Below are 24,849 nucleotides of genomic sequence, written 5' to 3' on the forward strand. Positions count from 1 at the left end.
AATTCTGTTTCAAGTATATCTGCTTTTGACTGAATATTGGTTGAACTCTTCGGAAGAATTAAAATATTCTCTATTGCATCAACTTTAAAATAATAAACACCTTCTGATTACTTCAGTAGGGTGTTTTAAAAGACAGTATACTTGTCTGCATTCAACTCAAGTAACATTTAGCACACAGAAGTTAAATGGTGGTGTCTTGAAGCCAAGTACAGAGAGACACCAGATGTTCTACTTCACGCTGACCTGGAAAATCATATGCTCATTGGAATAGGATAGATTAAAAACAACACATAAAAATAATGTAAGAGCAGCATAAGTCATACTGAAACCTCAAAAATTGGTGTAAAAATTACGCTAGAGATGTGAAGTCTCATCTAATATACCCAATATTGAAGTCACACACAATACCAGATTTTAAAGATGCTATGATGAAATCTAGAACTCAATGTGTTAAACATCCTAACTAAAATGATATTCCAGTCCCCAACAGCTAATGGCTGGATTTTAGAATTTCATTCAGGCTAAATCAATTAGTCAAATTTTATATGAATAATATATGAAATTTAGTATCTGATCAAAAGGGATTACAGCCTCCCGGAAATTAAGTTCTCTGTCCAGTACTGCACACAAACAGATCAAAACATCTTTGGATAGATTACTGCAAAGCTTGTATTCACAATGGGACTACAACAACACTTTCACAAACACTGTCCAGATGTCAATACACCCTAGTCAGAAAACTGTTTGACAGTGTTCCTGTGAAATGCTGGAAGCAAATCAGACTACAGATGATACCTAAAAAATATTAACAATTTCTATCAAATAGATTCTATTTTAAAAAAAAATATTAAAAAGAGTGTGACTCATGGGGCAGCTTCTGTCTTCTTGAGTAAGAGGAGCTTGACAAAAGGAAAAGAAAGCACTAGCAAGTGTTTGCTCATTAACTTTGCAAAGAAACATAAAATTGAGTCAAAGAAAATAAGTTTACTTGCTAAAATGTTACTTAAATACTTAAATTTTGCTTTCTCCATTCAGTAAGATTTTTAGAATTAAACTGATCTCTCTTATACTGGGGAGTCCAGGGCTGAACACAGTACTCTGGGTGTGGCCTCACCAGTGCTGAGTAGAGGAGAAGGATCACGTCTCTCAACATGCTGCCAACAATCCTAATGCACCCAGGATGCTATTAGCCCTTTTCACTGCAAGGACACATTGCTGGCTCATGCTCATCTTGTCCCCCAACATAATAATAGGGATCATTTCACTCCAAGTGCAGGACTTTGCACTTCTTGATAAACATCAATTAGCAGCCCATTTCTCCAGCCTGTCCAAGTCCCACTGGGTGGTACCTTACCAGAAACTGAAGTGAGGCTAACAGGCTTGTAGTTCCTGGGGTCATCTTTCAATCCTGAAGATAGGAGTGACTTTGCTTTCTTCCAGTCCTCAGTAAGTCTCCCAGTCATCATGGGAAGATGACTGGGAAATCATCGCTCAAAGATCACTGAGAGTCATCGAATTTGTTTTGGAAAGGACCTCTAAGGGTCACCTAGTTCAACTCCTCACTGTGATGAACAGGAACATCTTCAGCTAGATCATGGTTGCTCAGAGCCCCATCCAACCTGACCTGGAACGTTTCCAGGAATAGGGCATCAACAACCTCTCTGAGCAATCTGTATCAGGATTTCACCACTCCTTTTGTAAAAATGCCTTCCTTAGATCTAGTCTAAATCAACTACCTCTTAGTTTAAAACCATTACCCCTGGTCCTCTTGCAACAAGCCCTGCTAAAAAGCTGGTCCCCATCTTTCTCATCCACTTTTAAGTACGGAAAGGCTGCTTTAAGACCTCCCTGGAGCTTTTTTTTTTTTTTTTTTTTTTTCCAGGATGAACAAGGCCAGCCCTCTTAACATTTCCTCACAAGAGAGATGCTTCAGCCCTCTGATTATTTCTGTGGCTATCCTCTGGAATCTCTCCATGTCCTTCCTGTGCTGGGGACCCCAGAGCTGGGTGTAGTACTCCAGGTGAGGTCTCACCAGAGCAGAGGGATTGAATCCCCTCTCTCAACCTGCTGGCCACCCTGCTTTTGATACAGCCCAAGGTACAACTGGCTTTCTGAGCTGCAAGCACACATTGCTGCCTCCTTCACCAGCACTCCCAAAGTCCATCTCTGCAGGGCTGCTCTCAATCCCCTCAACCTACAGCTGTATTGATAGCATGGGCTGCCCCTAACACAGGTGCAGCACTTTGCACTTTCCCCTGGCCAACTTCATGAGGTTCCCAAGAGCCCATTTCTCAAGCTTGTCCAGGCACCTCTAGATGTCATTCTGGTGCTTGGGACTCTTGCAGGCCAGTCTTACCAGTAAAGGAAGGCATTTGATACCCCCATTTTACATGTTCTATGTCACAGTCCCCCACTCCATCCAGCAGCAGGCCCACATTTCCTCTAGTCCTCCTTCAGTCACCTATGTACATATAGGAACCCTTTTGATCACTTTTGCAAGATGCAATTCCTGCTGGGCTTTAGGTTTCCTAACCACATCCCTGGATGATTGGACAATGTCTCCATATTCCTTCCAGGTTACCTCTCCCTGCTTTTACCTTCCCTATGCTTCCTTTTAATGTCTGAGTTTGCCAGGAGTTCCTTGCTGATTCATGAAGGCCTCCTGGCACTTTTGCCTGACTTCCTGCTTTTTGGGATGAACTGCTCCTGAACTTAGAGGAGGTCATCTATCAATACAAACCATGCTTTCATTCTTGGATCCTTCTTCTCTCCAAAGCCTTATCCCATGGGACTCTTCCAAGCAGAGCCATGAAGTAGCCAACTCTCCTGAAGACCAACATCATGACCTTGCTGTTTGCTCTGCTGATCCTCTCAAGATCCTGAAATCCACCCACCTCATGATCACTACAGCCAAGGCTGTCTTCAACCTCTGCATCTCTAACAAATCCTTCCTTGTTTGTAAGTATGAGCACTTCTCCTCATCATTTCCCTCCGCTGCTTGGGTGAGGAAGCTCTCCCCAAACCTCCTGGACTGCTTATGCCCTACTGTGCTGTTCCTTTAACAGATACTGGAGTGAGGTCCCCACTGAGGACCAGACCCTGCAAATGTGAGGCTATTTTTAGCTATCTGTAGAAGGCCTCACTCTCTTCTTCCTTCCTCCTGATCAGGCCTTAAACAGAGGCCCACTACACTGTCAATCATATTGACTGAGGTTCAGGTTTTTTGGTTTTTTTCTTTACAGACTGATAACTTGCTCTTCAACAAAAAAAAAATGTGGTCCCTCCGTGGTCCAAAGACTACAAGCTGAAAACATCGTGCAGATCAATGCCAAACTGCCATCCAGGACAGTCCCACAAAGCTGGTGTTTTTTCCAGCACATGAGAGGCAGCTACATAGAGATACTACTTACTCACAGAGTGCCACTGAATGCATACAGCCACGGCAAAAGCTATGGTTAGCTAATGGTCTGCTGGTTTTGGACTTACCATTTCAAAGATTTTAAAAGACAACTAAAGTTATCATAAAATTGTCTTTTATTTAGGCAGGTAATAACAGCTTTTACTACAGCTGGGGAAAAGATACAACACTGCTTCAAACCCATCATGTTCAAAATGTAAATAGTTTGGACACTTCCACCTTCTCTAAGTGCATTCCTTGTCTTCATATCTTGTTTTGATTCACAAAAACTTCTCTGTAGCTGACTACAAACAGGCATAGAGATGCACCTGAAAATTAAACACAAAGACCACTGCATATTCTTTTAAAAAGGCTTTAAACTTGACTGTTATTTTCTTTAGGAATATAATCTCACTGTGATTGTCTATAAACTATATGGCTCCCTCTTGTGTCTATCATACCACACTTCAGTGGACAAAAAATTTCCAACATTAGGCCATAAATATCTGGGCTTTGTTCACCCCTCTGCAGGCATGCAGTGCTCATAACTGTTAAGGAAGTCACAGACATACCTTCCTTTCTCTTCCACTGAGAAGAGAAAATCCTGCACCTTACAGAATTTCTCTTTGGAACAAACTATAAAAAAAATCTTGCAAACTACAAGTCTGCAGCAATGAAAGTAATCTTTTGAGCATTCCCTGTATTTTGATATCAATGCAGAGGCCAAATGCACCACTGAAGTACATCTGCAACAACTTTTAACTATTTTTTAGTTATCAAATTACATATGTTTAGAGAGGTGTCAGTGAGGTTTATAGAGCCTGGCTAACATGCTCAAGAGTTTATTTTTGTCTGCTCAATATCCCACCTGTTTCTGCTTATCAAACCAGACTACAGTTTAGCTTGCAACAGCTGTGAAATTCATAAATCTGCCCATTCTTCATGTGTAGCCAGACTAAGCACTTGGAGAAAGAGTCAGAACTGCAGCAGTCACCCTTTATGGAGAAGCTAAGGAAATAAAACAGAGCAGCACTTCTCAAACCATGTTCAACCATGTTTGAAACTGCACACCTATCAGAAGCCAAATTATTTTAAAAGCAGTCTAGCAATCCTAATTGGAAAGAAAAAGAAGCACTTGAAGACAGGACCTGTTAACCCTTTTACTCCCCCCACCATTAGAAATATTTTGTAGACTAAAAATGTTGCAATTGGAATATTTTGCCTGCACAAAGTAGTCCCTTTTTTAGTATCTTCAAATAGCAAAAAAAAAAACCTCAGCTTTTATTTCAAGATGCTGCTAGCATTACTTCACACAGCAGAGCAACTATCAATAAAGTAAAGAGAATTTTAAGATTTTTGTATTACAAAAAATGTATTTGTACTTAAAAAATATACTTTAAAAGGTATTTCTACTTTAAAAAAATTAGTCTGCATATTGAAAGCAATATGAAAATCCTGGTCACACAGGACAGCTTTCATTTAAATGCTTCTACTAAGGCAGTAGTAGTACCGAATGAAATGATGGTATACAAAAATCTAAAAAAACCTCATTTAATCAAGCTTGCAGAGTACACTGCCTTTCATAGACAAGTGGGTTTGCTTTGCTTTTTTCACTTATATGAAAAATTTCTCTTTCACTGTTATTTCCCTTTTCCATCTGCTCATGAATTACCCTTAGCATTAGTATTTTGTGGGTCAATTTTGTTCAAAACATGATATGAGTACATGCAAGCTGATACTAAAATTAATTTCAGCTTTTATGAATAAGGAAAAATGGTACTGTTTTAGGGAAGAAAGAGACTTCTATTTTTTCTCTACGAACTCCTTTCCTCCACCATTTCATAAATTACAAGCTCTTATTTTTGAGAGCAGAAGCAGAAATCAAAAATTTAAACTTATGGAAAAGTTTTCATCAAAAACATCAATAACAGCTGCCCAATATACACAGTTGGCATTCCTGGAGCCAACTGAGTTTATTTGACTTTCTAATGTGAACTATTTGTGGAGTAGTAGTGAAGCAACATTCAGCTGAAATTGTGGTTACATGGCAGTGCTGAAGTATGGCACCAAACAACCAGGACCCACTTAAAATTTAACTAAATACTTAATACCTCTCATTCTGCAAAGGAAAGTATATAAAGCAAATGAATCCTACCTGAGCTACCTTCATCTCATGTTCAACAATGTGAAACAACAGCTATAGAACAAGATATGTAACAAGAACATAAGACAAGCAATAAAAGCATTTGTCAGGAGAACTAAAAAAAAATTGATCTAATTTTCTGATCATTCTGCATTTCAGAGGTCTTTTTAAATAAATATTGCAGTCACATAACCTCTCACATAATAGTACTAGTGCAGGATTAGTGAAAATTATGGAACTGGTCATAGTGATAGTTCAGCTGATTCAAATGATTCAGTTCTGAAAAGAACTGCAAGAGCAAGAATAGCAGCTAGAAGAACTGGATAATGTTCCACAATATTCTGCTAAGAATTTGTTAAAAACAGTAGACCTTTTTAGGGTGAAAAAAATGTTCTAAGGCACAACATTTAGAAGCTCTGCTTGATCAGGCAGCATATTTTGAGAAACTAAGTGAAGGCTGGAAGACCAAGTGTGGACTGGCAATCTAGGAGAGGACACAGCAAGAAAAAAGCTGAACTATCGTCTCCTGTACTGTGACACCTGGAAGGAAGAATTCAGTTCCCTTCCAATATCAAAGCTTTTGTTTGTAGCTTATTCTTTGTGCATCTGATTTGGCTTCAACCAATCATTTTCAATTACTTCAGTTTTCAAAATGTATCCCTCTGCTCCTTATACTCCATAAACTGAATTTGTGTTTGAAACATATTCAGTTCTTGAAACACCAAACAGCTACACAAAACAATGTAACTTCTGTTGAATTAAAACAGTTGACAGGAAAGCTTTGGAACTCTGGTAACACTAAAGGAGAATGGAATTGCCGTGTATCTTTTGACCTCTCCCATGGCCAAACAAAATTCCTCTAGATCACACATTTGGTGAGATTCAGTACTTGGAGCCAATACATTTTTTTATACAGATTGTGCCACAAAAAGCTTTGAATGTTTGGACACTGAGCACTACCTTGAGTACAACACATCAACATTCACTTACACCATTATATCTACATATCAGTCCGACTAACAGAGTTCTGTTAGAAACTTGGTATCAATCATTGCTTCAGAACACAATGAAAAGTTCACCCATCTCAAGCTTCTCCATACCCCAACTGTTACCAGATGGGTTTATCTTTGTATTTGAAAGCAATCAAAATAATTACACTAAATAAAACAGAAAACAACAGTTAATCCAATTCATTGGAAATACAACATATGCAATGGTTTGATTCTGTCAATTAACAATTATAATTTTAGTTTGTTAAGTGCAAACTACTCAGTTTTCAAAGAATCATAGAGGCATGCATAGGTTGTAGATCTCTGCAGGTCATGCAGAAAAGTTTCCAACCCACAGACTTTTAGAGACTGGCTAACAGTAGCAAGATGAAAGCAGTGACTGGATCATTCCTTATCTCCTTTTCCCCAAAACAAACAAATCCAGATCCCTTAGTCTCCCATACAGATAAAGGGCTGAAGTAAATTACATCGTAATAGCCCTCCTCTGGTCTCATTGCAATTTGTCAACAAGTTTCCAGTTTGTCAATGTGTGTTTTGCACTGGTGGGCCCAAAATTGTACAGTATTCCAGATGAAGCCTCACCCATTTTTAAACAAAGGGCAATAATTACTTTTCTCAACCAACTAAATACATTGTTGGGTATCTATAAGCCTACAGAAGCGCAAAATTTCAATAGCAGTTCAAAAAAACCAGCAGGAAATTGCTTTAATGATTCAGACTTTCAAGGGCAATATACTTTTACTATTATTCAGCATCACTGTTTTCACACCTTCCACAATAAGAATCATGAGAACAACATGTATATACTATATTTCAGATTCTTACCTGAATAACTTTGTAGAAATAGGCATACTGTCGAGCTGTATTTTTATATTGGCTAAAAACATCATGTATGGCCTGAGTTGATTGGAGATACTGTACTTCATCTTCTTCAAAATAGAGAGGAGTATCGTATTCACTGGGGAGAGTCTGGATGTAGGGCAGCCAGAAAGAGTTGGGGTTGGCTCGCTCGCAAAGGAGATGGAATGCCAATGTTATATTGCCCATGGCTTGAAGAATTCGATCTTGAGAATACAGAGATCCTGAATTAACCAAGAAAGGTGAGAAACTCAATTGATTCTCCATGAAAAATATCATCCTAGATTTACTTAAAATTAACATGATTAAATAACAGGTGAGCACTTAACAAAAAGAAAAAGCTTTTCAGATCACTAAAATATTTAGCTGCCTACACTGTATTATACTGCAAGATTTTTGACACAGCAAATGCCTCATGTACAATTGCATGACAAAACTAGAGCAATATTCTCAATACCTCAGAACATTTTATCTCCAAATATTATACAAGCTACATAATACGTGTTCAAAATAACACAAACACTTGTGGAAGATATCCAGTGCACTCAGCCAGAAACTAACCAGGAAATTAAATTCTTTCCACTGACACTTCAAGTTTCTAAGTATTCTAAACCTGATGGCTGGCATGAGAAGCAAGCCCTGTAATAAAGAAGATCAACTAAAAAAAGAAAGTCTTCTACTGAAAGAATCCACAAATATTAATTTCTTTCTTAAGAACTTCCTTGAGCTCTTACCTAAGACTGAATTTTTAGCTGACTCAACCGTCATCAACAGTTTTCTAGGAACCCACAGAAACAATTCTTCAGCCTACAGAAAGGAAAGAAATGCAATAGAGGGTCAGCCAGTATTTGTATTATATGTCAAGTGTCCCAAATATACACTAACTTTAAATTACAAGTTGTTTGCATTATTTTTTTTTAAATCAAAATTATTCTGAACCAAAGTTCTTCCTTCTCTTCCACAGCAAAGTCAACAAACAACCTGTGTTTCATATTGTGGTAAGCAGTGTTTCAATCTGCATTACACAAAGCTTTAAACACAGGCACTCAGATACAAAATAAAGCCCTTCCCTTTTGGAACTGCTAATACGTACAACACAACCTTAAAGCTACCAGATACATTATATTGCTAATCATTACATGACCACATATTTTCTCACAGTAGAGTTTTTTCATATTGGCTGTTTTTATTCTAGAAGAACTGTTCAGGAGTTTTATCAATGTATTAACTGCGTGCTAATTAAATGCTCTTAAATTATTATACAGTGCTCATTTTCTAATAGTCTTTCTACAACAGCTGATTGGTCTTCCAAACTGTTTCCCATCTACAAAGTGGGAATGGAAAGACACAATTTGAAATGCTTACCTTTTAACAGTTACCTAACTCTCTGTGTGTCTATTCTCCTTATCTGATGATAAAAAAAAAAATCCTTTACAATTACAATAATTTGGGGATTTTTTCATTTTCACTGGAAAATAGGTATTGCAAACACCACTTTCTGAGACAAAAAGACCAGTTCTTTAAAAGAAGGGACATGAATGAATGAGAAGAGATTAAACAGGTACTGCAAATACCTCTTTTTGAGGCAAAAACTTTTTCAGTTCTTTAAAAGGGACATAAAAGAAGAGACTAAATAGTTAGAAAACATGGAATAAAGGGATACATCAGTGTGGTAGAGTACTCCGGTGAATAGGTAAAGAGTATATGCAATGTAGAGGAAAAAAGATTGATTAAAATTCACAGTACTATCAGTAGTCATCAAGAAATAATACTCAATTTTATAAATAATGTTACTCTCAAATACACAGAGTTGGTAATGTTTCAGAACAGCATAAGCAGTTAAAAGGGGGGAAAAGGTGAGCATTTCAGAGCTCTGCAGATACATCACAAACACAATTTTCTAATCTAAGTCAAATGTTCACATGCTCACCTTTATCTCTCTTGTTGCTTTCAAACCAAATCCCTCCTCTTCAAAGTTAGCTATTTCAAAACCCTCTGTGGATGCTCCATTTTCAGTAGCCCACTTAATCAATTCAGGGAAATAGTCATCTCTTTTTCCATCAAAGACAACAGACAAACCTATATACACAATTTATTGAAAAACAAATGCAGAAATAAGAGGATCCAGAAAGATAAAAAAGCTCAGTCTAGAAGCCCATGTTAAAAGCTATCTGCTCTCTCACAGCAGTGCTGCTTTGAAGTAGCTGAGTCAGAACTGGTCTCTGTTAAGTGTTATTCAATACTATATAAATGTCATACCCAATTTTCATCAAATTCATTATTGTGCCAAATTGGCTTACCAGTCATCTTAAAAATGCAACTGCCCAAACAGTAATGAAACAGAGCAGTAATGAAATATGAAACTCTCCTCTTCTTTCCCTTTTAATAAAAGCCAAAATATTTCCAATCTTAATATCAATGACAAATGCAATCACCACAACATGTTGATACAAGGAAGAATTTGAGAGGCAAGCTGTAATTTCATTAATTCAGCACTGCAATTGATGATAAGCAGATCTTGAGTTCCTTCTTTCACATACAAGACAGTTAGCCTTTTCCTGCAGCATATGGATCCACTAAAATATCTAAGGATAGATCTAAGGATAGATCTAAAATATCTAAGGATCATCCTGACATCACAGAGCTTATCCAAATTTTTACACTTTGCTTTTTACACTCTCCAACAGCATGTGGTCCACCAGTGAAATCACAAGCCTCATTCACTTCCTCAGCTTTCTTCTACTGTGAATTCATTTGAATCTCTCTGTAAAAATTCCTGGCTATACTCAGCCAGCTCCTTTTGTACCTCTTTGCCTCTGTGTGTTCTCTTCAACCCAAACTCTAGAGTCAGATCACATTAAAAGAGTCCAAAGGCCCCCAAAATGCTCAGGCTATTTTATGAGTAACAAAATGTCATCAGCAAGATGCTTTACATCCAAAGATATTTTGGCTAAGCACAGGGAATAAAATGTATTTTGAGATTAAAATTATTTTAGAGAAGTAGCAGTAGTGTATTTAAAATATCCTCCTCTTGCTTCCAAATTTTGCATTTCAAACCCCAAAACCAATCAAATCTGCAGTTTACTTAGAAGTGCAACTATCATTTAAAACTTTCATCTTTGATGATGCAGTATAAAAATTTATTAAGCATTTGCAAAGTATTTTTTTGGAATATAATAACCTCACAAACACAGTAAGACTAGTTGCATGGTTTCTTCTGAACTTGGTAGATATTGACACTTGGTAGATATTTATATGTCCAAGATTTTGCTCTTGTGATTTCCAGCTTTTGCTACTGAAACCTGAATTACAACTTACTTTAACACATATATTACATCATAAAATCCTGGACATTTACAGTAAGTTTACAGAAGTCATGGCACAGTTCAAAACAAACCAAGTTCACACCTACATCACTACAGAATGCAGTCACTGAAAGAGCATCATTTATTCTTCCATACACCCTCTGCCAAAAACTGGCGTTCAGAGGTGTGTTAAATCTTTTCATGGAGTAAGATCTTTATGCATCAGTCAAAATATATCAAAAACAGGTGTAAAAGGGAAATTTCAAGTCTCTTAAGTATTTGCTTCATCAAGTAACACCATGAACTAGTCAAGCTCCATTTATATGTAGTCTGGCTTTCTTGCTATTACTGTATAAATATCAGAGAAGAAAGAATTATTCAGGACTTTTTCAGGTACGTCCAGCCCAAATTTATTCATTGCAAGGTTAAAAAGTTATTTCTCAGTTGTTAAAATATATCCATCATAAAAGATGTAACTTTTGCTAAAATTATATGAAAAGGATTTTTTAGGTATGCCTCCAAAAATAACAAAATTAATATTAAAAAAGCAAGATGTTACAGACCGTAACAGAAGAAAACTCATCTAGTATGAAAAATAAGCACACCTTAAACTTTGGAAAACTGGCAATAAAATTCCTCATGAACTGTGATATTATAATAATTTCTTTATTTTGATCATGTGCTTCATTTAGAGCAGAGAGACTTATTAGCTGATGCATTTATTTTTTGTATTTACATATTTTTGTCATCACTTGATGTCCTGATGTTGTCTTGCTGAAACTGTTTCAACATCCAGTAAAGTCTGATGTAAAACAGTTACAAATTTATCTTTAGAATGTTCAGATTTATAGAGGCAGAGCAGCAGACCATGCAACCAGGAACCAAGGCAGCCTATTATTCTCTAAGGATTGTTACTTCTAGTCCTTCAGGTTGTGATGAGAAAACAATCTCAAGCTCCTTTTTCTACTTATCAGACAGAATTCTCACAGGATCATCTGTCTGTGATAATCATTCAGAATTCTGAGTATTAAAATGGTTAATGCCAGTGACGAAGCCCACCTGAACATTTCAGAAATGCTGCAGGTGTTTCACATTTACCTTTCTGCTTTTTGCGGATTTTCTCCACAAGCGAACGGATCTGAACATATTCTTCCCATTCCTTACCAGGACCTGGGGGAGGACTGCTGCATTCTAGAAATAAAAATATTTTCTTTAATTAAGTACATTGCATATATAAACACACACATATGCACAGATACATGTATATTTTAACCTCAGAATTATGGTTGCACAGTAACTTATCAGAACTCCAGTACTATCCCTCCTTCAAATATGGCATGGCAAATAAAGAAATTTCCACTGTTATAAACATCCCATTATAAGACAGGTAATTAATTTAGACTTTTGAAATCTTAACAGTAGAACTTATTTTCTTTTTAATATTCTTTCAGATATAAGAAATAGCAAAAGTCTAAAAAGCTGGGAAGAAGAAAAGGTAAACAACCAGGCCATTAAGTAAATAATAACTCAGATAAAACAAACAACAAAAAAAGTGTCTGTTTTCAATAATTCAAGCAAAGCACTCTGTTTACATTACCCTGCTTGCCATCACTCTTGCTGTAATGAAAGCAGATAATAATAGCACAGAGGATACCTTAAATAATTGAGAAATTTGCTGGTACATACATTTGACCTGCCTAGTCATTACTGTTTTCATGGATGCACAAGTACTGCAGGGACAAGCAAACACAAAGCCATGCTTCAGCTTTAGATTACATCCACAGTGTCTCTGCCAATATTCTAAATGTCAGTGTGTGGATTTCTTGATCTAAGCCATGTAAATCCAAGTGGACAGCTGAAGATTACCTTGCTCAAGTGATTTGAAAAATCCTAGCATTGAATAAAATATGGAAGCTTGACAAAAAGAACAGCTGATACTTGTCTTTGCTTAGCAAATTAGATCCACATTTTATTTTTGGTAGCAAAGCAGAGGCCAATTGTAGCATAAGCATCAAACTGCTTTGCCAACTCCTTGTCTCCTCCTCATGAGCAATGCTAAGAAAAATTTTAATTTTTCTAAGGCAACACTTAGATGCATCCAGAATATGAAAATCTGGAGTTGTATTTCAAAAAGAACTGTATCACAGCACAATTACTAATGACTGTAGAAAGAGTCAATAGTATTTTAACATCATTGTATGAAATTATGCTCTGCTTTTCATATTTACTAGAAATAATGGATGAGTTCCAAGTTCCTCAACAAGTGAAACAATCTTTGGTCTGTACACAAGATCTAAGCACTACAAAAAGTTTCCAAACAGCAACAACAACAAATTTATCTAAGCAACAAAAATATCTGTGCAGTTGAACTGAGTTGTATTACTGCTTCCCACAGTTAATTTCCCTACTCTAGTATCAGTTCAAAGTACTGTTGAAGTGATAAATGGAAACAGTGTAATTTCTCAAGTTTACAAGAAAAACATTTTTGACAAAGCTTCAATGCCAAGTTATCTGGTTGTTTAAAAATCTAACCTCACCCATTATTTATGCTTGCATTCAGATGAAAAGCCAAATGCTGCCACAAATATGGTCTGTCCAATAAATACCCATTTAAATACGCCAATGATGGCATATATTAACAGAGGTAGTTTACTATGTATCTCAGAGTATCTACTTTAAGCACTCTGAAATAGCAAGCTTGGCCACTTACAGAAAAAATACAACTCACTGGCTTCAGCAAGAAAATATTTTTGAGTGGTTTGCACAGCACCCCTTTTCCCAGAGAGGCATAAAAACAAAACTTACTTTGCAATAACTCACTAATTAGATTCAACATTTCCTTTGGAGATACCGTCGCTGTGGCTCCTGTACCTGACTTCTGAGTTTTTACTCGGCTTTTCTTCCCCATCTTCCAACTGAAACAGATTAAGAGTCACACTGTCACCAATGACAATGAAACAAAATGTGATACGTATGAATGAACAAGATCTTCTTTCACTCATCACATGAAAAAGAAAAGAATGAGAAATTATTTCTCGCACATATATATGTGCAAGTATTATTTGCATGGCCTGAACGTAAGAGCTGTACAGTGCGATCTGAAGCAATATTACATGTAGTTGCACATTAATTACTTCAGGGTAATTAGAAACCAGAAATCTTAGAGACAAAAAAATTATTCTAATCACATGCAAATTCATTAGTTGTGAACAAATATTATGGATTCCAAAGTATTCAAGCTATAGAAAACCAGGATATTATTATTAACCATCAGCTGCGTGGCCAATAGCAGCTGAATTAGTATTTTGACTGTATGTTACATAGTAATTCAAAATGAATTGAAAATTAAGTATTCCATTTCAAAATAAAATCAAAATACCATCTGCATATCTTTGCTGCAGCTTCTTCTGATTTAAGGCAACTAGTTAAAGAAAACTTCTTTTCAGTTCCCAAGTTAAATGGAACATCATCTTAGGCTGATATTCCAATATTCAGTGCCCCTTGTTCTCATGCAGGACTTAAATCACACAACACCTCCTGGAACAGCAGTATAGTAAAGTGTGAAATATCCAGGGAATTTCTCACATGCACTGGGAGCAATTTCTGATGCTGGCACTGAGCAGGCTTCTAGAGGAGGGGCTGTGCAGGACCTGGTACTCATGAATAAGGAAGAACTGCTTACGCATGAGACAGCCAACTGCCTCGGATGCAGTAATTGTGAAATCGTAGTGTAAGTCTTGAGAAAAAAAAGGAAGGAAAAAAGCAGACTAAAGGCTCTGGACTCACTGCAGTAGACAGAGCTGGGACTTGCTCAGGGAATAGTACGCAGAATGACTTGGGAGGCTACCAATGAATCCACGACAGCCAGTCATCTTCCTGGACTCTCTTCTCTAAGTACCAAACAGCAGGAGGGGAGCTGACTGTACACAGGGATCCTCACAGAGCTCAAATGGAACAGAAACATAGGCAAAGTGGAACTGGGGACAGGCAACTGGAGGAGAATATAGATGCACTGCCGATAGCAAGAGGGAGGCCAAAGCTTGTTTGGAGCCAATATTGAGGATGAATGTGAAAGGCAAGAAGAAAAGCTTTTACTATGAACAGAAGACACTCTGGGAATTCAGCTGCTAAAAGGTACAGAAAAAGTTGAGACACCCAACACTTTGGGCATGGTCCTTACCAGCAAGGGCTGCTATCAGATTTACCATGTTTCTGCATTTAGCAAAGTTTGAGGGACAGGAGCTACCAAATCAAAAAGGTATGTAGGTAAGCTGGACCTATGCAAGTACATAGGATCAGATGGGAAACATCCGAAGTACTGAAAAAGCTAGTTGATGTCTCTGGAAGGCTGCAGGCTACCATCTTTGAAAAGTCATGGTAATTGCTCATGACAGGAAACTGGTAACTTAAAATCAAACAAATGAAATCCAAATGAAAGGCAAGGTGGAGGCAGAGAATAAAGGATCCACAGAACTATAAAACAGTGACTCTCACCTCATTTGCTGTACAAAATGTAGAATGAGTTCTAAAAGGAAGTTATTTCCGGGCATGATGGACATAAATGTGACTGGGATCAGAAAACAGACTTCTAAAGGCAAACCCCGCACTGCCTTAAGCAGAAGAGTAAGTGGCTTCATGGACCAGGGAGAGTTGGTGGTTGCCAGTGCTTTGACTTATGCAAGGTTTTTAATGCTATCTTCCATAGCACCCCAACTGTCAAGCCGAGGAGACACTGACTGAATAGGCATGCAAACAATTCCTTGAATCATGAACTTCAAAGAGTTTTGGTCCATAATCCTTTATGCCAACAGATTAGGTGCAGTATTTCACAGTAGACAATACCAGCCAATAATCACCAGATTTGGATGCTAGGACAAAAAGGATCCTCACACATTTACAGATGATAAAATGGGAAAAGCAGCTAACATGTTGAAGGGGAAGACCAGCATTCAGAAGGATCTCAACTAACTGGAGGAAGAAGCCAGGAGTGACTTTGTTAAGTTATACAAAGATAAAGTATCTTGCATTTGGGAAGGAAAAAATCATATACAGCATCATAGCTGCAGACTGGACCAGCAGCAGCTCTGCAGAAAAGGATTTGGAGACTCTAGGAGACAGCAAGTTCAACAAAAGCCAGCACCCATAAACCAGTGAAAACTAACTGCAGTTTGAGCTGCATAAGCAAGAACATAAACAGCAGGTCAAGAGAAGCAATTATTCCCCTCTGCTTGCAGTGGTGAGGCCACATGTCCAGGGCTGAAGCTTTGGGCCACACAGAGCAGGAGGTACTGGCAAACTGAAGCACATCCAGAGGAAGGCCACGAAAAGGGATAACACATAAAATGAAAGACATCTTTTCTTCAGTCAGGAGATGAAAGGGAGTCCACTACGGCCTTCATCTATGTGACAAGGAATTACACAACAGGTGAAGGCAGATTCTTCTTGGAAAACACACCAAAAACTCAACAGGCAACAGACACACAATGTCTCAAAGGAAATTCCATATAGACATAAGGAAACTCCTCACCCTGAGGATGGCTGAGCACTGAACAGGATGGAGATTTAACCATGATCATGCTTGGAGCATCCCCAAGCAACCTTGGAGAATTTAAAAATTTGACTGGGCAAGGCCCTAAGCAACCTGATCTAACTTTGAAGCTAAAGCAGAAAATGGAGCCTCTCAATCTCCAGGTCTAATTTTTTTCCCTACAATTTCACATGTTACTGCAACTGAAGTCTTTACATCTATAAGTAGTCTATACAGTAAATACCTTCCTGTAGCATAGAAGATTCTCTGTCCAGTTACTTTGCAGTGAGATGGGAGAGAGACACTCATGTCCACAACTTCAGACATCTCAAATATTACAAACATCTGCCTAAATCATCAAGATCACCACAGCCATAGCAGCTTCAAGTTACAACACACTGCACAGTAAAATCCATAAAATGCAAAAATCACTGTACAGAAGAAGCACTTTGGTCTCCAGGTGCTCTGAACATTCTGTATATATAAAAGGAATAATTTTATCCTTGGTCAGTGTAGTTAGCTAACCTAAAATTACATGTTTCCTCTCATTTGCTACCAGAAAGCTTTGCTCTTCAGCAACTGGTATTAATACCGCAATGTATTGACCAGCAGCTGAAAATTCTAGTAGGAAAGGTATATAATCTGGCTGCTTTCCATTTACATTAAGATTAGAGAGAACAAGAAACTACCAAACCCAAGGTTTATTTTAAATAGTAACTTTGAATGATCAGGAAGCAAGCTAAGTTAAGATTGTTAACTTATTAACTCAAAATTAAAGGAGCTCAAAACCGACTGAAAAGCAACACCTCATAAAAGGGAAGAAAAGTAAGGCAAAACTATAAGGTGTTTTCCAAAGGGAAGGCAAAGAAACTGAGTATGTCATTTTCTGACATTAAACATAGTACAAGAAGAGTAGCTCTGAGTACACACAAACTGTGAAGTCCTGGGGCATAGCCACACCCCCTGATTTTAGCACTCTGACAGATGTCAGAGGCTCAAACAACCCACCTGTGCTGCTTAATTTTATCAGTCCCCTTTGAGTTGCTTAACTTACTCTCCCAATACAGTTTCTACCATGAAAAGTCCACATGTGCAGCTGGTAAGGAGAGATCCCACAGATTCAATGTGAGAACCACTGTCTGATCCCATCTCTTGATGTTTCTGACTGAACACTGGACATCCCCTTGAAAGGTGCTGTTCTACCACACAGTTACATTTGATATGAGATTTCTTAATATTTTTCAGCACAGATGAAGGGGGCAGTAATGCTTATCATGCAATCCATGTTGAATTTATAACAATACTCACTGGAAACAGGATCCATATAAAAGGTCAACCTGCCATAACACAGTGTGAGACAAAGATAAAGAATAACAATACCAACAAAAAATTAACTTAAGAGTTTATTTTCATGGTCTTCCCATTATACAGTCTTCCCTTCTGATTTGTTTTGTTCTTTACCCCCGAGCAGTTTTCCCATGGTACATAATCTACAAAAACTTTACTTGCACATCACTTCTTCACTTGCATGCTCCCCTCTCTTTTATGCCATCCTGTTACATTTATTTTAGACTCTTCTTGCTCTTAAGAAAAATCAAGTCAGATAGGTCTGTAATGGATCCAACAGCTGGATTGGAGTCCAAAATCTTAAGAGCAAGAACAGTTCTGTGTTGATTCATACAAATGTTTTCTGCATTCCCTCCACATACAAGTCCCTGCATCTTTGGAATCATCAGAAAAATTAAAGCAATCACACACCATGTATTTCATTATAAAAGTTATAAATTATGACCTATAGTTGATATCAAGATAGTCATAAGTATTAAGATATGCAGGTTGAAAAAATGAAATTATTTTGAAGGATTTTGTTTTCTTATTTCCAAGAACAAAGCAAGTTATCTTAGCAAATGTTCTGTATACACAACTACTAATATATTGCATGCTTTTTTTCTTTCCATTATTTTTTTAAAGTTGTATTGAGAGGAATAATCTGCTTGAAATATAAACATCCATCAGTAAATTTATGAGAAGAAAAAAAACAAAGGAAACGCTGCACATATTATAAATGGAGACATGAAAAGTGCCATTGTGGATTCAGAAAAACAATACAGCAATACATAAAACTGTTCAAATATGGTATACAGTCAGCATTTATTTTTGAATTTTTCCTTGTATGAAACACGTTAGTGTTAGCACAAATCCATTATTCCAATGAAAGTATTGGCAAGAATTATGTCTAAAGATAAAGCTGATTTCAGAGGATGTGAATTTCAGCTTCCCAACGAGGAAAAGGAAAATTTGAACAATGCTTTGTATTTATATTGCCACCCTAGATGAATATTGTTTCAGAGGCCAAAACCAGAAATCTAGCTGGTATCTGGTCTACATAAGCAAGAAATTCAAGGCTAATACAAGATATGTCTCAGCTACTACTGATGCTCAAATAACACACGGCAAACATACCACAGACAAAAACAAGCTCATTGAACACAACTCAGAAGATTGATGGCACCATAATCAGAAATGCATTTTTTCAGTATACTACTACCAGTATATGAATATGAAATAAGCTCTGTAAGTATCTCTGTTCTCTCCTTTGACACATGCATCCTGTCTAACTATCGCTTCTTAGACATCAGAATTTCTACAGAGAAAATATTCTGCATGCACGATTAAATCAGCAAGTGTCTCTTACACACACACAAAAAAAGAGAAACCATCAGACTGGTATCTTGGGATATCTGGTTAAGGAAGTATTTCCTTTTAAGGAATCATCTACCTTGATCAAAACTGTACTTTTGGATCCAATCCCCAACCAGAAAAACGGCTTTCTACTTCCTACATACTCATCTTCATTCACTGTTCAGTTACATGAAACAGATATAACTATTTAAACCTAATGCATTTGACAGCTGTATTGTTTAGCAAGAGCCATAATTTGAAAGGATTTGCTGCTATACATAGCTGTCTAGAAAATGAATTCCAAATACCAGCACTGTGAAGTCTATGTACCATTAAAAAGTCACACATTATATCTTATAAAATAAATAACTTAAAAATAGATTATTAATGTTTTTTCAAAACTTCTGAAATCTAACAGAACACTTCAACCAATTTCATGTTTGGGAAAAAAGTTTAGTTAAGGAGCGCTCTGCGGTATTTAACCAGCAAATGATGGGTTATAATGATAGTGGGAGACCCAGTATGGAGAAAGTAAGTGTGCTTCCCTTGTGAAACTACCTTTGTAATTTAGTTCATGAAACAGATTATAGAGTTAAATTTCAATTTAAAAAAATCCTAAAATTCCACAACATATTTGTAGCTTCAGGGGGAAAAAAACCAGCACATTTTTCATTTTAAATAAAATTTCAGGCAAAAAATTTTAGTTTTATTTTCTGCAAGTGACTAAAACTATTGTTTAGAAAGAAAGTATGAACCCTCTTTTTGACACAGCAATGAGAAGAAGGGGTGTTTGTCAGTACCTGCATGACAACAGAAAAAGCAATAAATACATATAAAAGACATATATATATATGGAGAGAGAGAGAGAGAGAGAGAGAGAGAGAGAGAGAGAGAGCAGCACTACATGGGGAGAAGCAAAGAAGCAAAACAAAAAATTCTTCAGATGAACCACAAACTTTATGGATTTCTGAAGAAGCAGCATGTATTTCAGCATTTCAGCGGAAAAGCAATTTGGGCTCTTTTTTTTCTTTTTGAGTTTGGCTTTCTGGATGTATTCTGGTGAATAGCTTTTAAGTACTATGCCATGTTTTCTTTCAAATGAACGTCGCTGAAAATTCCTGAAAGCATTCTCCAAAGAGCCAGCACACTGACAGCAATGATGAATAAGCTTAGTAATACAGAACACAGCCACATTTCCAAATATAGTGTATCAGCTGGCTTGACAAAGAGAATCATGCCAAAACTGGCAGTGAAGGGTGTAAATGATCCATCTTCCCCTCTAATACTGCTATCAAAGAGCAGTATTGGGTCAGACTTTGAACTGGTTTCCACATCACACACAAAAATAATATTTTAACGAGCTGTAAAATATGCTTCCTTTTGACTTACCACTTTAAAAAGTGAGCATGTTTACCTAACAGCTTTAGAAGGTAACCACGAGATGTCCACGCAAAACCTCAGACAAACTAAAGAACTGCCACCAAGTGAATGCATTTTTGCTGTTTTATTTTAAAAAATAACCATGACTGCTTTAGCATTTTGTTTAAGAAACCTAATACTTCTGGTATTAGAGAGTTTGACTTCATCACCAGGACCACATTTTGTTATGGAAGCAATGCCAAGCTTGCATGATAAAACACAGATCTTTCCAAATAACAGGCCAGAAAAAAACCTTCAATTTAATCATTAACAAACCCCCCAGTTCACTGTAGTGCTACAATAGAGCTGCAGTCAGGTTTGATAGGAAAAAAAAATTAAAGATCTGTCATTGAGCACTGTAAAGACACTTACCTCTCCCTCTCTCTAACTGGGTAAAAATACAAGTTTGCAACCTTTGTTACAAAACCGTGAATATGATCATTGCAATAAGTAAACACTATGTTAATTTTTAACTGTGCTGGACTTAAAAAATTTATCCTACATGATGCAGACCATGTGAAGTCTGATTTCTTCTGCATGTGTATGTCGCTTTCTTTTCCAGGGGCCTCAGAATTCCTGCCATGCTCTGTCACCCTCCTCGTCTCTTCCAGGACTCAGAATAGCTTCAGCTATTACTTTTTACTTTAAAGAGCAGTAAACCAGCTACCCAAAAATTTGCCAGACTTTTACAATATCAACCAAGTTAGGAATTCCCACAGCAAGAGTTATCTCTCCAAGTTCAACTTTGCTTCAAGGACTCAGTACATTTCAATGCAGTAACTTAACTTTGCATCTTCTTTAATTCCAATCCTTGTAGATACTAATTACATTATGTTCTCATTATTACATAATAGTTACTACTCCATGCATCTACTTGGCATACACAGGCACAGATGGCAGAGAGGTGCAGATCTAGAATCTGTATTAGAAAGATACATATGGGTAAACAAGGGCAGACAAGGAGAAAACAAGGGAATTCTCAAGTCATGCAAAGAGCAAGGAGAGGTGAGTATTGTAGGTGGCTATGGGATACATTCCTTGGCTGCAGGATACATTCCTTGGCTGCATCAAAAGGGAGGACAGATGAGTGGGATGCACACAAATGAGGCTTGCAATTTCTTTTTCTAGCTTGACTGCCTAGCCTAAGTCCTTTTCCCCTCAGCTTCAGAGAGGGAAGTGTATCATCTCTTACATCAACATATGTTAAGAAGCCAGGGTCTTAAAGGACAAGCTTAATGTTTATAGGCAACTGACAGGAGCTCTCCAATCTGTATGTAGGAGAATACAATTTTACACTAGGTATGACCAGTTCTACACAGAATGTGATCTTTTACTTCCACTGATCAAGTTTGGTTTTTCTCCTAAACTTGAATCTTATGACTGGGGCTAAAAAGATAAATACACTTCATAGCAAATAGATGAAATCAAGAAGTGTAAGAACAGTGTGGGCGGAGGAAGAGATCTGTGATCTTTAAGAAAAATTCATCTTATACATTTACAATGAATGCTATGTTTTCTTCTGAAAACCACCTACATCATGTCACTTGGAAACCACATTAACATTCTCATCACTCCTAAGGTATTAATCTAAATGTTCCCACTAAATAAATGACTAATTAGTTACTGATTCCCCCCAGCTCTTTCATCTTTGATGTACTTCATCCCTTCTCTTCTTGCTATTAATTCTCCTCTCCTATGACCATCTTTTTCACTTCCTCTACAAACTTATCCCAAAAGCTGTTCTAAATACAAATGTCATTGCAATTCACGATCTGTGTATTTTCTTTCTCCAGCATGTCTCGGTTCTTCTGTTTAAGCTGCAAGCTCTTGGAAGTTGGACCTTCTGTGACTGTATAGAGGAATAATAACAAGGCAGCCTTTTTTTTTAAACAGGATCTGAAGTATTTCTGTAACACTGATGACAACGCTGATAAAAACAACCTAAAGAAAGCACTAATAAGATTAATAATAGAAAACTCCATATGTTGTCCACTTATGACTGCATTCTACTTAAAATACAATGTGCATTTATGTTTCCCTTAGCTATAACCTACACAACTTCCTTGAAGCTTTGATACATGTGCTCCTTTGATACATGGCAAGATGCTGTACTTATAATCAGTCCAATTCACAACACAACTAACAGAGGGTGCCCTAGGATCTTCTTCTCTCCCAAAACAACCTGCACCCCTCAAATGCAGCTCCTTCTTGCTAGTTAATCTGAACACTCCATTCTATAAAATATAGGCCAGCTGCTTAGGCTTTTCATTTGAACGTCAAGTCAAGAAAGCCATCTCCAGCAGCAACCCACAGCTCCAGATACTCACGTTCTGCAGGAAGAGCGAGATTCTGGAACACACTTATATTGGTTACGTGCTGCAGTTTTGTTTTTCTTAATTCCATCTTACAAGGTTTTGCTTACCATTGCCCCCTCCCTTTCTAGCGTCTGCTTCCTGAACTCAAGACCACCCAAAGCCACAGGTTTTCCTCCACCATCTTCTTGATTAAAAAACACTTACTGCCTTCCCTCATATCTTCCCATGTACAAAGGACTGCACTGAACAGCATCCACCATCTCCTGGAGGAATAGTGAGAAGTTGCCCTGCTCTGTTTCTTTGTAAAGTCTAAAGTTTTCATCCTTACCACAGTCTTCTTTATTTTTCCTCTCCCCTCACCTCTTTTACCAGAGGAAAAGTAACAGTGACAGCAACCAAGAGCAGGCTACTAAGAGACCTCCAGGAAAAGCAGGACAGAGGGATTTTCTCGGATATGTTCACGCTGCTTCTTGCAGCCCAAGCTGCAATGTAGTAAGCTTCTCTTCTTCAGGAGGCCTGTGAAATTATCCAGGCCAGCTTCCCCTACTTCATACACAAGCTCACATTTATTTTCTTTTCAAAGACCTGATTTAACCACATGATCTATTTGCAATAGACTTTGAACATTTTGTCGCTCAGGTAAAGCAAATTAAATAGGTTGTCACCATCACTTCTTAAAAAGAACAGTCTTCCTGAGAAAAAGTCTTTGAAAGCCTCATGTCTTTTGATTGAATTATTTCCTTCCCATACCTTTTCTCATCTTTCTCACTTAGCAGATAGATTTTATTCCCTGCAGGAGACAGGTACCATCTACCTCTGTCTGCCTCCTCTGGGATAGTTGCTTCTCACAAGCACTTTTTTTCTTTGAGGAACCTACCACAGGAGTGGTTGTAAGCTTTGCTGTTCTCTAAAGAAGACACAGTACCATATGAAAAATACAATCATCTAAATAAATTTAACTGATTAAGAATAAATTTTTACCCCAATGGGGACAAAATAAAGACTGATACAGAAAATGTCTCTCTAGCCTTCACTAATGAAAAGAACTTACTGGCAAAAGATTACTAGAAATGTATGCCCATGTTCTTAATGCTTCCAAATGAATGCTTTCTCCTCCTACAGGATGGGTTTGAGTACAATTACAGTAAATGTATGCCATTGCTTTAAAAACAGTTAACATCAACTAAGTAAACAAAAAATAATATTGTTAGATAACATTTTTGCTTCTGTACTTATTCAGAAAAATCCAGTTCTTGCAAAGCATCTGTTTTTCAGCTAGACCATCTTTTTACTTAACTCTTCATATGGGCTGTTTACTAAGGCATAAGACAGTCACATGATTGACATATGCTTCAATAAACCCAGATGCAAAATTTTGATTGCTTGTGAGAATACTACTTGCATGTTTTGTCCTGGAAGAGTTTTTTGCTATGGCAGTGTAATCCCAGAAGAAACACCCTCAACATACCAAAGAAACTTTGAAAAAGTTTAGTCTATAAAACAAGTAAGATTAGTTGTTGTCTAGATCTAGCCTCCCGGTACTCGCATAAGAAAACTTCCCAAATGGCAAAACCATAAACACAGAAATGTTAATATGGACCAAAATATTTATTAGCCAGTATGTAATAGAAAGTTACTTTGATTTTACCTGTTATTCTGTGCACATACATACTACACAACGCTTAAGTAAAAGTGTTCATATGCTAATGCACGAACTAGTAATTATGTGCTACCTTTGCTGTACTTAAATGGCTTTGTAAAGATCTAAATATTCCAGGACTTTCAAAAATAGGTCCTGTGATGGCTTAGCACAACCTGTTCTACTTGCCATTGCAGTGTGCCAGCAAGGCTCAAAATCATTTCAGTATGTTATTTCAGACAGCAACTCCTTGGCCATGCTGGCACATTTACCAAGTGTCTTCATGAAAATCTCAATATTAATGATGACCAATGAAATCAAAAACTAGGACCTGCCATCACCATTTCCGGTATGCTGCTTAGTCAGATTACTTTGCAAAAGTAGAAAAAATTAGTTACATTGAAGACACGAGTTAAAACTAAGCAATACTATGTTAATAGAGGTGCAACAAAACACTGTAACACTCAATACATTGCTCTAGAGTGAACAGCTAAGAGCAGAAGTTCTATCCCAGTTCAAGACAGCTGATGTGCTTCAAAATTTTGGCAAGGCCT

General features: G+C 37.3%; 1 protein-coding gene across 2 annotated transcripts in view; it reads right to left on the reverse strand.

Moving 5' to 3' along the window:
• The window catches only part of SETD3 (SET domain containing 3, actin histidine methyltransferase), a 61,681-nt gene that overhangs the window by 24,121 nt on the left and 12,711 nt on the right, over nt 1–24,849 (reverse strand). For both annotated transcript variants that reach the window (XM_038138824.1, XM_038138826.1), the window contains exons 2-6: nt 13,519–13,628; nt 11,812–11,904; nt 9,339–9,487; nt 8,143–8,215; nt 7,376–7,632 (exon numbers count right to left, since the gene is read on the reverse strand). In XM_038138824.1, coding sequence (XP_037994752.1) covers nt 7,376–7,632; nt 8,143–8,215; nt 9,339–9,487; nt 11,812–11,904; nt 13,519–13,628 — 682 coding nt within the window. The remainder of the gene's footprint in view (nt 1–7,375; nt 7,633–8,142; nt 8,216–9,338; nt 9,488–11,811; nt 11,905–13,518; nt 13,629–24,849) is intronic.

Source organism: Motacilla alba, chromosome 5 (genome assembly GCF_015832195.1).
Source record: "Motacilla alba alba isolate MOTALB_02 chromosome 5, Motacilla_alba_V1.0_pri, whole genome shotgun sequence".
NCBI classification, from domain to species: domain Eukaryota; kingdom Metazoa; phylum Chordata; class Aves; order Passeriformes; family Motacillidae; genus Motacilla; species Motacilla alba.